At 32.8% G+C, this 17,021-nt stretch overlaps 1 protein-coding gene across 1 annotated transcript in view; it reads left to right on the top strand.

Moving 5' to 3' along the window:
* Window positions 1–17,021, top strand: part of NBEA (neurobeachin) — a 699,286-nt gene that overhangs the window by 173,716 nt on the left and 508,549 nt on the right. Inside the window, 4 exon segments of the mRNA XM_074303499.1 lie at window positions 10,316–10,424; window positions 14,908–14,989; window positions 15,231–15,354; window positions 15,760–15,952. Of these exon segments, the coding sequence (XP_074159600.1) occupies window positions 10,316–10,424; window positions 14,908–14,989; window positions 15,231–15,354; window positions 15,760–15,952 (508 nt within the window).

Below are 17,021 nucleotides of genomic sequence, written 5' to 3'. Positions count from 1 at the left end.
GAGACATTAACTAAAATAATTGCACAAAATCAGTCAGGCGATGTTGCTCACAAATCTTCATCATAAAGGTAGGAATGTGTTGAGGATGAGTAGAGACCATGAACTTTGCCACTTTATCTTACCATTTATCCTAGCTCAAATCTATTTTGTAGCTAAGCCAAAGAGGATCTTAGATCTGTGAAGGAGTAGCTACCATAGTTTAGAGTGTTGTCTTGTTAACAGAGGACTTTGATTTAGAAGGTAGAAATTGGAAAAAGGAAAGGATTACTTTCCCTAATTTTTGTTGGCTTTATGGGATGGTTGTGACTAAAGAAGGGGTCTTCTCTTATCAGAGAGGTTCTGAACATCATAGTCTGGGAGATAGAAACTGAAAGCTTCTCTGATCCAACAGATAATAAGTAGCAGGAATGTAACAGCATCTGCCAAGTCCGGGAGAGCCCAGGGAGCAATGCAGAAAATTGGCATGCAGGAAAGAGCAGACAGTGATGTTCTTGATCTGCCAAATTTGATCAAGAAGAAAAAAATCTAAATTATCTTCCAGATGATACTTCTTCAGTTGGTTGAGTTTGATTGAATGAGCTATTTTGTACCCCAAAACTTCATCTCTTCAAGTTGATCACTATTCTTTTGATCTCATATATTGTAAACCACAGGCCTTTCATGATTTTGGTTGCTCTTGTCTAGATGCTTTCTAACTTATTATTGCCCATCTTATGAGGCAATGCCCTGAATTCAATATGTCTGAATATGCCAGATTTCATCTTATGATGATAGAAAATAATGGAACTGCCATCTAGCTTCTTCTGAGCACGTTTCTTTTAATATAGATTCAGATCACATTAACCTTCTAAGCCTGCCATATTGCACATATAGTCAGTTCACTCTTAAGTCTAATAATAAACTCACAGTTTTTGTTTGGCAAAAATGTTTTCTAATTATGTCTTTTTTACTTAGGAAGATAACTTTTTGAATTCTTATATAAAATATTTTTCTTAATTAAGTGTAATTGGATTATATTTGACCTAATATTCTACACCTGTCAAGATTTTTTTTTTTTTTAATCTTGCCTCTGGCATTTGATCTTTTAAATTACCCTGCTACCATTGTTTTTATACTATAATAGACCCATTTTTCTGTGTTCAGAAGTATAAAATATATTATTCCTATTTTCCTAAAAAATCTTTTAAAGTGCTACTACACCTGTTGCTTCTTCCTTTTTTTTTTTTTTTTTTCTGCTGAGGCAATTGGGGTTAAGTGACTGTGCCCAGGGTCACACAGCGGAAGTTTTAAGTGTCTGAGGCCAGATTTGAACTCAGGTTCTCCTGACTTCAGGGCTAGTGTTCTACTACTCCATCTAGCTGCCCCTAAACCTGCTTCTTAATCTAAGATTTCTCAACCAAAGATCTATGAATTTTTTAAATATAATTTTATTTTACTCTTTTTTTAATCTTACAACTTTTTATACATGTGCATTTAAAACATATTTCTATAGTAGTCACTTTTTTGAAAGAAGAAACAGATTTTAAAAATGAGAAAATAATAAAGTAGTGGAGGAAAATTACTTTGGGCCTAGTTCCAAATTGTTCTTGAGAATGATTGGATCTGTTTACAACTCTCTCAACACTGTATTCGTGTTCTTCATTTTTCTTTTTTGGTCATATTAGCCCATCTAAAGGTTTGAGGTGGCATTGCAAAGTTGTTTTGATTTGTTTTTCTCTAATCAAAAGGGATTTGCAGTACTTCTTTGTATATCTAAGAATAGTTTTGATTTCTTCAACTGAAAGCTGCCTGTTTATATCCTTTGAATTTGTCCATTGGGAACTGTCTTGTATTATAATTTTGGTTTTCTCTTTATAGTTGAGAAAGGAGGCCTTTATCAGAGATATTTGATGAGCTGATTATTTTCCAGATTTCTGCTGTCCTCCTAATATTGGTTGCATAGGTTTTGTTTATATAAGAGCTTTTAAAATTAATATATTCAGAATTATCTATTTTGTATTTCATAATTCTCTCTCTCTTGTTTGATCATGAATTCTTTCCCTCTCCATAGATCTGACAGGCAGACTATTTCTTGCCCTTCTGATTTGCTTTTGATGTTACCCTTTGTATCTAAGTTATACATTCATTTTTTATAAGTTTTTATTTTTCAAAATAAATTCAAAGACTGCTTCAACATTCAGCCTTGCAAAACTTTGATTCCATATTTTTCTTGCTCCTTTCATGTACCACCACCCTTCCCTATATAGCAAGTAATCAAATATAGGTTAAACGTGCAATTCTTCTAAACATATTTTCACATTTATCATGCTGCACAAGAAAAATCAGATCCAAAAGACAAAATATTAGAAAACAAACAAACAAACAACATGAACCTATTTTGACCTTATTCTGGTATATGGTAAGAGATGTTGGTCTACACCTAGTTTGTGTCCTCTTGTTTTCCAGTTTTTACAGCAATTTTTGTCAGATAGTGAATTTTTATCCTGAAGGCTGGGGGGGTCTTTGGATTTATCAAACACTAGGTTACTGTGGTTATTGACTGCCAAAACTATTACATTGATCCATCACTCTATATCTTAGTATTAGATAATTTTAATGATTACTGCTTTATAAATAGTTTGAATTCTGGTATTGCTAGATCATCTTTCTTTATATTTTTTCCCTTTAATTCCCTTGTTATTCCTAACCTTTTGTACTTCGAGATGAATTTTACTGTCATTTTTTTCTAGCTCAGATAATTTGTAGTTTAATTTATATGGCATTGAATAAGCAAAGTACTTTAGATAGAATTGTCTTTTTTTATTATATTGTCTCAGTCTCCCCATGACCAATTTGATAGTTTTCCAGTTATTTAGACCTCACTTTATTTGTATGAAAAGTGTTTCATAATTGTGTTCATGTTTTGGCAAGTAGACTCTCAAGTACTTTATATTGTTTACAGTTATTTTAAGTGGAATTATTTTTCTATCATGTGCTGCTGGGTTTTGTTGCTCATACACAGAAATATTTGTGATTTATCTTACTGCAGTTTTTCTAAACTTTTTAATTATTTTAAGTAATTTTTTGGTTTAAGCTCTAAATAGTATACTGTTATATTCTCTGCAAAGAATGATAGTTTTGTTTCCTCATTGGCTATTCTAACTCCTTTGATTTATTTTTCTTCTTATTGTTATAACTAACATTTCAGGTATTTTATTGAATAATAGATGCCATAATGGGCATCCTTGTTTTACCCCTGACCATATTGGAAAAGCTTATAGCATATTCCCACTATAGATAATGCTTATTGATGGTTTTAGATAGCTACTACTTATCATTTTAAGGAATATTCCCTTGATTGCGTTGATCTCTAGTGTTCTTGATTTTGCTTGGATTTCAGATTTATTAACATATCTTTGCCCAAAATATTTCCTAATGATTTCTTTGAGTTTTTTTCTTCAATGATAGTATTTTTACCCTTTTCATTTTCAATACTAGATTTTTTATTTCTTTTATAATATGAAAAAAAGAATCAACAACTTGGAAACCTTTTCTACTTTCTTTTCCTTTTGGCCATTTCTGTTATTTCATTTCATTTTTTGTAACTTCTTTTACATTAGGCTACTTCTACTTTTTGAGCATTTTTACAAGCTGAATTTTTCCCCCCATAACCCTTGTCTCATTCTCATTTCTTTTCCCAATTTTTCTTCTATCTCTCATATTCTTTTTAAGCTCCTTCATGAGTTCTTTGAGCTTGAGACTAGTTCCCATTTTTCTTTAGGTTTATGCCCATAGATATTTTGACATCGCTGTCCTTTTCTGAATTTGTCTTGGTCTTCTCTGTCACTATAGTAACTTTCCATAGTCAAGATTTATTTTTTCTGTTTTTTGCTCCTTTCCCTCCCCCCAATCCCCACACTGGTTTGTTATTTTTGTCTTTTTTCTATTCTTTTAAATTTGAACCCTACTTTCATGGTAGGAGTACTGTCTTAGACTTTTTGTGCTAGTGGTTGCAGGCCTAATGTTACACTGTTGTTGCCCATAGACTCACTCAGGGTGCTTGTGTCTATTGATGTGCTGAGGTGGGGTGGGCTATATGGTGATTGGCATTATTGGAGACTGAATGGGTCTGGCAGTTTATCTGGTGTTAAATTGGCATCCTGGTGGTGTCTGGTGTGTGCTGAGGCCTGATGAAGTGTTTCTGTGTTTGCAGAGACTATGCTGAAGCATGTGGAAATCTGGTTCCTGGAGGTTCCTTATTTTAGGAGACTTGCTAAAGCATGTGGAAGTGTGGTCTCTGGAAGATGCCTGTTTGCTTACTATTACACTGAACATGTGGTGGTTCCCCTAGTTAGGGCTTATGAGCTGCTTTAGCTCTACTAAGGTATGGAGGCAGGGAGTCTTTGGTGTTGGTATTTGCCTGCTCTACCACACTGGGGCTCAGAATCTCCTGCTGTTTTCTGTCCTTAACTTTGTCCTCTATTTACCCATATATGCTGAACCCCTCTTTCCAATCTTCCACTTTTCATGGGCTAAAAGATTGTTTTTGTCCTGTTCCAGGACCTGTCTTAGGGTACTATGTCATGATAACCTAAAGGTAAACATGGGACAGTTACAGCTTACTTGTCCATCTTGGCTTCCATAAGTCTCTTGCATTGTTTTTCTGCTGTTAACAACTTCTACCCTAGTTCACCCCTTCTTCAGCACTCATCTGGATCATTATAGTGGCATCTTAATTGGCCTGTCTTTCTCTATTATTTATTCTCCAATCCTTCCATCTTATAGATTTGCAAATTGATTTTCCCGAAATATCTGACTGTGTCATACTAATTGAAAAATCTTCAATGGCTTTCTTGTCTATTTATTTATTTATTTATTTATTTATTTATTTATTTATTTATTTATTTATTTATTTATTTATTTATTTATTTATTTATTTTTGACTCTAGGATTTGCTACCTCCTGGCTCCCACGTGCTTTTCTAGTTTTACTTGATTTTAAAGTAAAACCATCTTCTTAGCTGTTTTGTCTCTCATCATATCTACTTGTAGTATTAATAAATGGTTATTTCTGTTTGGGTCCCCTCTCTCCTCACATAGACATTCTACATTTAGATTTTTTTCTGCACATAGTTCAGGTGACATCTCTATGTGAAACCCTTTCTTATTCTATCCCCCAATTATTAATACTTTTCTTCTTGAAATTACATTGTGTAAATTCTGGGTTTACTTCTGAAGATAATGTAACACTCCAGAAATGTATAAGCTTTTGGTGGCAAGTATGGTTTCATTTCTTGCTTTTGTAGCTCCAGAATCTAACACAATGTTTTGCAAACACTAAGTACTTAGTAACTATTTGTTTAATTAAGTAGTACTGTGTATATATATAAGAAGGAGTTTCTGTCTTTGCCCTAGGGGAAAATATTTTTAAAAATACTCTGAGATTAGTCACTGATTATTGGAAATGCCTCCTATTTAGATTTAATCATTTAGGATGACTTAGTGTTTACATGATAGAGGCAAAAACAGTTTACTTAAAAACAGTTTCAAGAAATTTTATTCTCCTTAAGAATTCCCAGTACTTATTATATACTTTATCATACCACCTCATCTAAACAAAATTTTGTTGGGGTGGCATCTTGTGAACTCATCTTAGTCCCTACCTAGCATAGGCCAATAATCATTTTATATGCTTACTGTGTGTTAGGCATTGTACTGAATGCTGGGGATAGGAAAAGAAAAAAAAAAATGTGTCCTATTAAAAAGCTCATGTTTTGATAGAGCAAGAAGCTACTTGTAAATTTCCGTGGCATCAGTCTTAAGAATCTGAAAACCATTGCTGGACAATATCAGAACTTTATTCTAAGATACTCCAATCAATTTCCTTATAGAGTAGCCTATGCCCATAATATGGAAAAGTATTATAGCGTGCTCTCCTGGCAGTTACAATTACTAGTCTGCCCTAGGCCCAACACAGTACCTTTGACCACTGTCCTTTGCAGTGTCAACTCTACCCGGCTCGCCTCCTCTGAGGCCTTCAAAGGTCTCTGGCCATTATCTCTTGAATCTATGGTTTAATAACCGATAGCATGCTCAAGAACAGCCACGTGTAATCTTAAAAGCCTTTATTATACCTCCTCACATAATGCCCTGACTGATGCCCTGACTTGTTGGTTCCTGAGTGAACACCTGGTCAGAAGACCCACGTGTTCACTCCCAAACTCCTTACCTCTTTTGGCTACCCATCTTGGCTTGGTCACCCAGGCTAGGGAGCCAGGGTGAAGAGCGCCAGGTTAAAGAGAGCAACTGCTGCCTGCAGTGGGCTTATAAAGGGCCTGTGAGGTCACACACACACAGCCAATCAGCGAGAGAGTCACCCATTACGAAGCTATCTCAAAATGGACAGGATCCCACCTACAAGGCAGTCCTAATATCCACAGAAATTACTTCTGGGCCTCAATCTCCCGATGCACTGTGTCCGCCCATTTAAAGGGCCCTTACAAAGTATGGACAATTTTGAGTAATGTAGCTAAATAACAATGTGGGCAGTAAAAGCTATTTGGGTTAAATCAGTATTGGTATGTCAACATACCAATATTAAGTAGAAAGTCACAATCTCAAACCCACTAAATCCATGTTACTTTCATAACTTGTGTCAACAAGATTCTCTATTCAGGGCCCACACTAGAATTGTGTCCTATTTTGGCATGCCTCTTATCAAATTAATTGAGGTTAAGATTAATTACAATTTCTGAAAAGGCTAATTCATTTTATAAAAAAGTTTTGGTATGAGTTTTTTTTTTTTTTTTTTTTAATAACAGCATAACAGCAATTAAATGATTGTTTTCTCTGTTTTCTATCTATGTAATACTATGTATTAAAGTAATTTAGAAAAATGTTGTATTTTAATTATATCACAGTTGGGAAAATATGAGTCTTGTTTCTTTGTATCTCTTATAGTGCTTTTTTGCTTATATTAAAGACTCAGTCAAAAGACAAGTCTACTTGTGCTATACTTGAACTCTTTAGAATGCTTGCCATCCAGCCGCATTACCCTCTTCCCCACCTCAGGTATAAAAAATAAAGTTTGTACAAAGATCTCAAAACTAAGAGTAAGAGATGGATTTGTTTTTATCATTAGATCCTTCATTTATATTCAGTGCATTACTTTTATTTCTTAATAGGGAGATTGGAAAAATTCTTTCTGTAGAATCAGATTTTGTAACTGGTTAAGAAAGAGTTTGATTAACCTTTGCTGTTACTTTGGACTTTTATGTAGCCACTCAGGATTACCTTTAAATTGGCTAAGGTATTTCCTTTCTTTCATGTAAATTTAATGTCACTATAACTATGCAAAAAATTTTGCCTCTGCCATATCATTAGAAAGAGGGGCACCTTCCAGTTGTTCTGCCCCATGCTCCCCCTAACTTTCAATGGGAAAGAGTTTTCTGAATTATTTTGGAGGAAAAGAGATCTACCAACTGAAGGGGGGAACTTGAGTTGTTTTCCCAGTGTGTATAGAGCCCACTGAGTGACCCACTGAGTGAACCTTGAAGCCCCAAGTGACTCCTTTCACAGAGTGGAACCTGAGAAAGGACGGACCTGAGAGAGTCCATTGGAACTATATGTATAAGCAGTTCATCATTATAAGATAAATCTTCCTGGAACTGAGAACCAAAAATTAGATTAACTGGAAAGACTTTTTCCCTTCCTGGATTAACAATAGTATGTTGAGGACATGGTTTTTGAGAGATTCCATCTTCTCCACCTTCCCATCTTTCACCATCCCATGTGAATTAGGAATGAATCCACTGGAATATGGTAGTAAAATTATTATTTCAGAGCTCATTCCATTTTTCAACTATGCAACTTTCCTGAGAGGGTACAAGAGATGGAAAAATTATCCAGTGGGTTAATCACTGATCTCAGTGAAATGGGTCCTCTGATTAGAAGCATCAGTGATATAAGTGATTCATAAGGAAATGGAGGTTTTGTTCTGTGGAAGATCTGCTAGTTGCTGTCACAGTGGTAGACTTGACTGGGATTGTAGTGCCATAACCTAAATAGATGGTCACTGGGATAAGGGCAAACCATTTGCCTTGAGGTATAATGGCAAGAAGGGCAACATTAGCAATTTGCCAATTGGATATAAGTTGGCAGCTATGCAAGATATATGCTATTCTGGTCTTTTAGAGGTAGATATTTTGATTGGCATAAGGAATAGGATTGGGCAGAAATAGCTACTTCATCTTTTGTTAGGGGGATCATATGACTAAGCCCCTTTATCCAAATCAATAATTAAACCAATTACTTGAACTTGGCTATTCTCCTAAAAATATTATCCTGTTTATTCTGTTCAGAGGAGGGAATAGTATGTCTTTGGGGTGCAACAATATGTCCCATAAACAACTGTATGGGTTGGAAATATCCGTCATTTCTTCATTGAGCTTCACCCCTAAGGATATTGCTTATGATTATCTAGTCTTCTTCTTTCCAGGTTCTAAAATTTGGTCAGACACATAGCCATTGTCTAGGAATCAGTGTAGATTTAAGTTTTTCTCTATCACATTTTTTTGAGGCCCTCTTGCCTCTCAGTTTCATCATTCTATTCAGTTCACTTGGATAACTTGCCAGGACTCTTATCACTCAGAATATTTGGTTAGCAGATTAATGGCTGCTAAAGCAAAACATATGCTAATGGCAGTAGGCACAGCCATTGCTAAACCAGGCAAAACAGTGTTTCTCAGCCTCATATATAGGCACCTATTGACCTCATTGGGGAGTTACATTATTGAGTTTTGAATTTGAAGCTCTTGCTCTTTAGATGCTTAATGGGCAACTCTGGGCAATAGGTGATGATATTATCTTCTGTCATTCAGTAAGTAGCAATTAGAGCCAAAGTAGTAAGAGAGTATCTTCATTTCAAAAGTGTTTTGTTAATTAAAAAAGCTTGCAGCTTCATAAACCTGATGGTTATTTGGTTTGGCCACACCTAGGTGCCTACCAAAAACTTCATTTTGTTTGATTTTTATGGCTGGAGACTTCTAATACTATGGACCCCACAAGATCCTAAAGGCCTAGAAAGAGAAAAAAACACTGGATGGCCTGATTTGGGTCTTTTTTTTAAAGTAGTATTTTATTTTTCCCAATACAGGCAAAGATGGTTTTCAACATTTACCTTTGAAAAACCTTGTGTTCCAAATTTTTCTCCCTCTCTCTCACAGCAAACAATCCTATATAGATTAAACATATGCAATTCTTCTAAACATATTTCCATATTTGTTATGCTGTTCAAGAAAAATCAGATCACTGATTTAGGTCTTTCAGTGCTGTGTCTTGTTTGATCTTCTTTGAAAGAGTTAGACCTGTAGGTGACTTGTGGAATGGGGGCCACTAAATGTGGTAATATATGGGATATATATATATATATTCCCCAAAACCAGTAATGTCCAGTAAATCTCTGCTTCCTTTTTAGATTATGGGAGAGCCAGTATCAGTAATCCGTTCCAAATTATGTTATTACCCACTGTTTTCCTCAAAATTTGGCTATGTGGGCTTGATTGTATTTTTTTGGTGATAATTTTCCACTATATTCTTTGTGTGGGATGTCTTCTGATTTCTGATTTAGTATCTAAGTTAATTCCAACCTTGCCTGGAAACATTGTGTCATTGGTATGGTAATATACCTTAATGCCCTGAAGAAGGAAAACCTCTTCTGGGCTTTTATCAGAATGTGGCAGTTTCAGAGTGAAGTTTTGGTAGCTCTGGGGAAGGATGGTGAAGGTATATTGGATTCTTTCCCAAGTGAAAGCAATCTTTTCTGATTAGTCTCAGCCCAAAAAGGTGGGGAGGGAGAGGGAAGGGAGGACAATAAAGAGCATTGGAAAAGTCTATAACTGATACCACCTCACATTGAGTGAGTTGCCATAGAGTGGGCTTACAATAGAATAGGGTTACCATAAATGTGGAATAGTTCATATGTCAGACTTTGTGCTAGTTATTTTTATGGAACTTATTATTTCTTTATAGCTCTTTTTAAATATTTGATTATATGTGATTGGCTCTCCTGAAAGAGTTGAAAATGTTGGTGATATGGAAACAGATACAGCAGTAAAATTTATTTTAAAAATTCATTATGGAATATAGCCATTAATTAACATTCAGATACTTAAATTGTAGTTTGAACTTTTGATGACAATTCTCCATTGAAATTTTAATTTGTGTACTTGACTTTTTATAAGAATGTTTCAGATAGTTACACATTTGTTTGTAGATGCCTTCTTCCATTGTTTTATGACCAGAGAATCAATTATGTTGTGGTTTTGTTTCTTCTGTAGGAGAAAAGTTGAAATTATGCACACCCACAGTCTTTTTACTCTTCTTGGAGAGAGGTTGATGCTGCATACAAATACTGTGACTGTTACTACATACAACACACTTTATGAGGTAAAAGAAAAATAATAGATGAAAGCACATGAACAATTTTTATTTTATCTAAACAAATTTATGAATGCCTTTGATTTTTTTTTTGTTTTGTATAATTTCATGTTATGTAATTCACCAACCACTTATTAAGCATTGGCTACATGCAGTTCATTGTACTATGTATGTTTTGGGAAATATATCATAGATTCTAATTTTCTTAAATTTAAGGAAATTTAAAGTCTAATAGGATAAGACAGCTATATTCAAAAGAAAAGTGAAGCCAAAGTGCTGTGAGAAGTTTGAAGAATAAATAGAAAATCTTTTTTCAGGGGAAATTTAGAAAGATTCAATGGAAAAGACGATGTTTGAACTGTCCTTGAATAAAACAGGAACAAACAGATGAAGACATGGAGGATCCATTTTTATTAACTTTTTCCAGGCCACATAGGTGAGAAAGGGCAAGACAGAAATAGTCCCAGTTGTCTTCATATCAGGCATTTGACTTAATATGAGACTAATATAAAAATGAACTTAAGAACAAATTTGGGGAGGGCTTGAATGTTAAAATAAGTTGATTCAGTTTGATGATAAGTAGGTACTAAAGATTTTTTAACAGAGAAGTGGCTTGCTTAAAGTGGTTGTGTGTGTTCATAAGCAATGTTGTAAATGATTAGATAAATAATTTTGTTTAAGTGACAGTAGCTTAAATAACTTAGTTGCAATGGAAATTGAGAGAAAGAGATGAAATCAATAGATATAGAATCATTAGCATCTGTCAATTGATTAGTTGTGTAAATAGTAAGATTATGAAAAGGTTATGAAACTGGGTAACTAATAGAATGGTAATGTTATCATTAGCAATGTGTCAGCAGATAGGATGCTACTTCAGAGGAAGATGATAAGTTTAGTTTAGAGCATGCCAAGTATGAAAAATATTCAGGTAGAAATATGATAAGGCAATTGAAAATAGGGATTTCAAATGAGAGAAAAATAGGGTGTGAAAATGGAGATTTGGGTGTCAATTGTATTTTTGGCCTTTTGAGTTTGCCTTTGTTCATCAGAGAAGGGAATGGATTGAAAAAATAAATAAAGCCTACTATTGCACTTTGCCTAATGCCTGTTTTAAAGGAATAGGAACAATTTGAAGAGATAGCAAAGGAACAAAGAAAGAATAGACAGGGGGGTGGGAGGGATGAAAACCAAGAGAGTTGTCAATGAAATCAAGGGGAAAGACAGTGAAGGGAATGGATAATAGTGTCAGATGCTGTAAAGAATAAAGAAAGTAATTTGTTTTAAGAATAAGTAGAACATTAGTGACTATGGAGAGAGTGTTTTTCATAGAATGCTAGAGATGGAAGTTTGGTTTCAAGTGATTAAGAAGTGAATGATTAGTAAGGAAGGGCCACAGTGAATCTATTAATAGACATTTGGCAATAAAGAAAAAGAGAGAAAGGCATATAATTTTAATGAATAGCAATTTCAAGGGAAGGTTTTTGTTTAATGATGAAGAAAAACTGAGCAAGTTTGTTAATTGAGTGTGGTAAGAACCAATGTCATTCAGTTGTCTGGTTCCTCATGACCCTTTTTGGGTCTTGACAAGAACACTAGAATGTTTGTCATTTCTTTCTGTAGTAGATTAAGGTACAGGTTAAGTGACTTACCCAGGGTTATACAACTAGAAAGTGTCTAAAATCAAATTTCACTCCAGGCCTAACTCTGTCCACTAAACCACCTAGCTGCCTCTTCAAAAGTGATTAATCTTTAAAATATTTTATAATCTCTAGAAATAGAGAAAGGGAAGTAGATAGAATGCCACTAGTGTCTTTCCTCTGGAGCACAATTAATAAACTAATTTTTTAGGTTTAGGAGTGTCTTCTTATATCTTTTCTTTTGGGATATGCTTGTTCTTTATAATTTTGGGGTTTTTTGTTTATTTTTTTTTCACTTTAATTCTAGTCATTATTATTTGGGTTTTGTTTTATTTTTCCAAGCTCTGTAAAGCATCCCTTTGATAATGTTATTGATACATAGCATTAAAGGAGTAAAAATAGAATAAAAGTAAATAATAAAAGAATAAAAATTTAAAAAGTATATAGCATTAAAAGAGTAGATTTTGCAGTTTTACTATTTTTATTGAATTGGCATGGTCCAGCCATCACCACTAATTATTTTTCTAGCTATTTAAGGTATTCTTTACTTCTTTAAGGAGTCCTTTAATTGGATATATGAATCTCATATATTCAGCAAAGCTTTTGCTCATATCTTCCTTTTTTTTTTTTTAATACTTTGGTTTTTCCTTCTTATGTTGTGTTTAATAGGTATACAAGATATTCAATTAAAGATATTTGTAGGTAGTTGGAGATGCCTAACTGTGGAAGGGGGGGGGGGAAGTAAATAAATTTTGGTGCAAATACCAAATAAGGAAAATCAGTCCAAAAGAAAGTATTTACTTAAAAGATTAGAACTCCAGGACTTAGGCAGCACAGGCATTTTATTTTACCCATCTTTCACTTTTCCCTACCAGGGATGGTAGTGTTTCAGAACAAGGTCCATAAATTAATTCATTCAGTTTTGGGATCATCACGGGAGTAGAAGGAACTGGCATCTTGTTTTCTGTTTTCCTGCTTCTATACATGACTTATATCTTTCCCCAGATTCTTATTTTACCCCTTCCCTCAAAATGCACACTCATGAGAAAACACATTTTCTCCCTTCCTTTTGCTTAGGTTTACTATTTTTTTTTTTAAACTTATCTTACACTTCCCATCCCCCCCAACAGAATTCTGCCTTTTTTTTTTTTTTTTTTTTTTTTAGTACAGTTAAGTAAAAAAAAAAAAAAATCAACATCTTGGCCTTGTCAGACAATAAATGACTTAATCTAAGCATATCACCTCTTGCTTCTCTGACTAGAAAAGGGAAGCATTCTTTACTTCTAGTTCCTTGAAATCACATCTGGTCATGGAATTGGTTCATTGAGTTGTCTTGGAGTGGTTAAATTGTTTCTTACTTTATCCTGTCAGTTCATAAAAAATTCTCCAAATTATTCTGATCTTTGTATTCTTTGCTTAGTCATTGCCCAATTTATTACTACCTAGTTTGTTTCTGTTTCCTTGTTACTACAAAAAAGTGCTGTTGTAACTGATCTTTGACCTCCTTAAGGTATATAAAATGCCCCAAAAGTCCTACTATGTTTTCAAGCACTACTAGTTTAAAAGTGGAGTGAGATTTTTAGTACACTTTATTACTAGTAGTAGTTTTACTTGGTCATTAGGTGTATATAGAGTAATGACTCTTTAAGTATAATTTCAAATAATTTTTTAGAAAGTTCAGAAAATTCACAATTCTACCAATGGTATATTTAGTGTTCACTTTCTGCAGACACTTGGATATCTTTTATTATTTTTACTAATTCAGTGAGTAAGAGGTGAAACTTCAGTCTGTTAGCTCTTTCAAATTTGCCTTTTCTCTTACTGTAATTTAGAGCATTCTCTCATGGTTGCTTAAAGTTTTAGTTCTTCTTTAGTTTTAGTTTTTAGTTTAGTTATGTTTTTTGACAGCTTATTATCACTTATGTATTTATATAATTTTCCTATTTTGTTGATTTCAGTTGATTCCTTTGGGATTTTCTTGGCAAAGGTACTAGAGTGGTTTACTCTTTGCTTTTCCAACTCCATAATACTAGGTTCCCCTTTTTCCTATTCTTTTCCTTATTTTTCAACTTTCTTTGGTCAGATTAATTTAATTATCTCTATCTCTGGTAATTCAGTACTATGTATTTGGTTAATGGCACAAAATGTATAAATTATTTGAGACTATATCATCTTTATTAGATTATTATGACCCAATAATGTATCCATGAGTGCGTTTTTGTTATTTTAATTTTTATGACAGGAATGTTTTGGAATCATTCTGATTATGTCTTATTAGGCTACCTTTAAGATATTTTAAAGCTTTTTTTTTTTTTTTTTTTTTTTTTTTAGCAATTTTGAATAGGCTTTACTTTTTTGCTTCCAGCAGATATTATTTTGTCAGCAATGCACAGAAAGGCTGGTGGTTTTTTGTTGGTATTTTATAAACTGCTACTTTATTAAAGTTATGAATTTTACATATATATATATATATATATATATATATATATATATATATGTCTCTTTCCTTTTCCCTTCTCTCCTTTTTCTCTTTTATGCTTTCTCTTCCTTCCTTTTTGCTATAGTAAGGCTTTATAAAATTGTACCAAATAATAACTGATAATGTATATGCTGACTTTTTGACCTCTTCCTTCACTTATCAAAGTGTCATCTTATATTGCTGTTAGGAGTACTGTTAATTTTTAGTTATAGATAAGTTATTATGTATCATATTTAAGAAAAAGTCCATTTTATTCATTCATGCCTATTCTTTCATTAATGAATTGAATATATTGAGGGAGAGATTTCCTATATCTTTTAATATAATTCAGTTTTTAAAATTTTTATATTAATGAATTACATTCTTCATATTTTAGATTTTGACTGAGCAAGTGTGTACTCAAGTTGTACATAAGCCACATCCAGAGCCAGATTCTACGGTGAAAATTCAGAATCCAAGTAAGCCTCAATATCTTTTTGTAACCAATTAATTTGGATTATTTGGACCAAAAGTGGTTTGTGGTTTGATTTTTTTTTTTTTCCCTTCAATGAACAAAGTCTTAATTTTTTTTGGAAATTGCATCATTATGGCTATTCACACAGTTCTAGGCTATTCACACAGAGGTAATGGCTAATAATTTTTGAATTGCAGAATTAGACTTTATATGATTTTAATTTTATTATAACATTTCATTTACAGTGATTCTTAAAGTTGTGGCAACCTTGTTAAAAAACTCAACACCAAGTGCAGAACTAATGGAAGTCCGCCGATTATTTTTATCTGACATGATAAAACTTTTCAGCAATAGCCGTGAAAACAGGAGGTATATTCTTTGAATATTTTGCGATTTTTTTTTTTTCTCTTCCAACTTTGAATCTTCTTCTACTATTTTAAGTCAATAGTATATTTGAAATCATTGGAATATTAGTTTGATATCAGTTTACCAAATTTACATCTTTTTATAATTAGAAAATTTTAGTTCAATTTATGCATGTATAAGCATATATATCTCGTTTATACATGTGGAAATTATATTAATAGTCAATCAGTGACACTTTATTTTTCTAGTTTGGTAATGGGTTTGCATTCTTCTTCCCAGTTTCTGTAATGATAGAGTGTGTGCATTAATTAAATTATTAATAAGATTCAGTTTATAAACTTGGAACAGAGAAATATTGATTATATAAGATTTGATTATTTTATAAATAATTTCTTTTCCTTTCCCCAGATGTTTACTTCAGTGTTCAGTATGGCAGGACTGGATGTTTTCTCTTGGCTATATTAATCCCAAAAATTCTGAAGAACAAAAGATTACAGAAATGGTGTACAATATTTTTCGGATTCTTTTGTATCATGCAATAAAATATGAATGGGGCGGCTGGAGAGTATGGGTGGATACACTTTCAATAGCCCATTCAAAGGTACCAACTAATTTGAAAACTTCTTGTTGAATCATTATTGCATCTCAAGCCACTTAAAAAAATAGTTTAGTGCCATCTTGTGGATAGCACAAATAATGGTAGATTTAGTTAAAAGAAAATATGGATGTGTGTTGTTTTATTAAAATAGAATCCTTTTATTTTAAAGCTAGATTGGGGCCCAAGAAATGTAGTCTTACCATTATTATGTATATGAACACAATATTATAAAATCAAATTTAAAGCTAAAGGAATCTTCAATATCATTAATCTAAATCCCCACATTTTATAGATGAGGAAACTGAACCTTAGAGCAAATAAGTAACTTTTCCAAGTTTACATAAATTATTGCATCAAAATTTAAATCAGGTTTTCTGACACCAAATACATAGCTTGTCCCATTGTATCATAAATTTGTGAGTTTTTTCTGATATTCATTAATGAAATAAAATTTGAGATATAGTTGTTTCTTGTGCAATAAAGTGATCATAATTAAGTGTATTTTAAATGTGTTTGTTTTTGTTGCACTATGTTTTCTTTTTAATTATAGGAGACACTTTGTATCTAGATGTAAAATATGCATTTAAAATGTTTCTGAAAGTGTTAATTTTTAAGATAAAGTTGGCAGTGAAAAATTATTCCAAACTTCCCTTTAATTTTTGTTTAATTGACATGAAAAAAATTAAATTACATTAAAATTATCACATATGACATCATAAGTTTTTGCATTTTATTAAGAGTAGCTGATATTTTTTGTATTGTAATGTTTGTAAAATTATTTTATTTATATTCATTTAATCATCACATTAGTAACTCCATGAGGTTTATACTAGAAGTATTGTTTTTAAAATTTTACTGAGGAAACCATCTTAGGTGAAATGCTTAAATAGTTAGGAAGCATTGAAGGTTAGAGTAAGATAAGTTTTTTCTAATTCAAGAGTTCAGTTCTCTTTCCATTACACCCTCCTATCTTTCTTTTTTAAATAAATAATTGCTAAAAGATTATGGCTATTGACTTATGAAAATGAGTCACCTTTATATATTGCTTTCAGATTTGTAGAGTGCTTTTCTC

This window comes from Sminthopsis crassicaudata, chromosome 3 (genome assembly GCF_048593235.1).
Source record: "Sminthopsis crassicaudata isolate SCR6 chromosome 3, ASM4859323v1, whole genome shotgun sequence".
NCBI classification, from domain to species: domain Eukaryota; kingdom Metazoa; phylum Chordata; class Mammalia; order Dasyuromorphia; family Dasyuridae; genus Sminthopsis; species Sminthopsis crassicaudata.
This window is presented reverse-complemented; position numbering and strand designations above follow the sequence as displayed.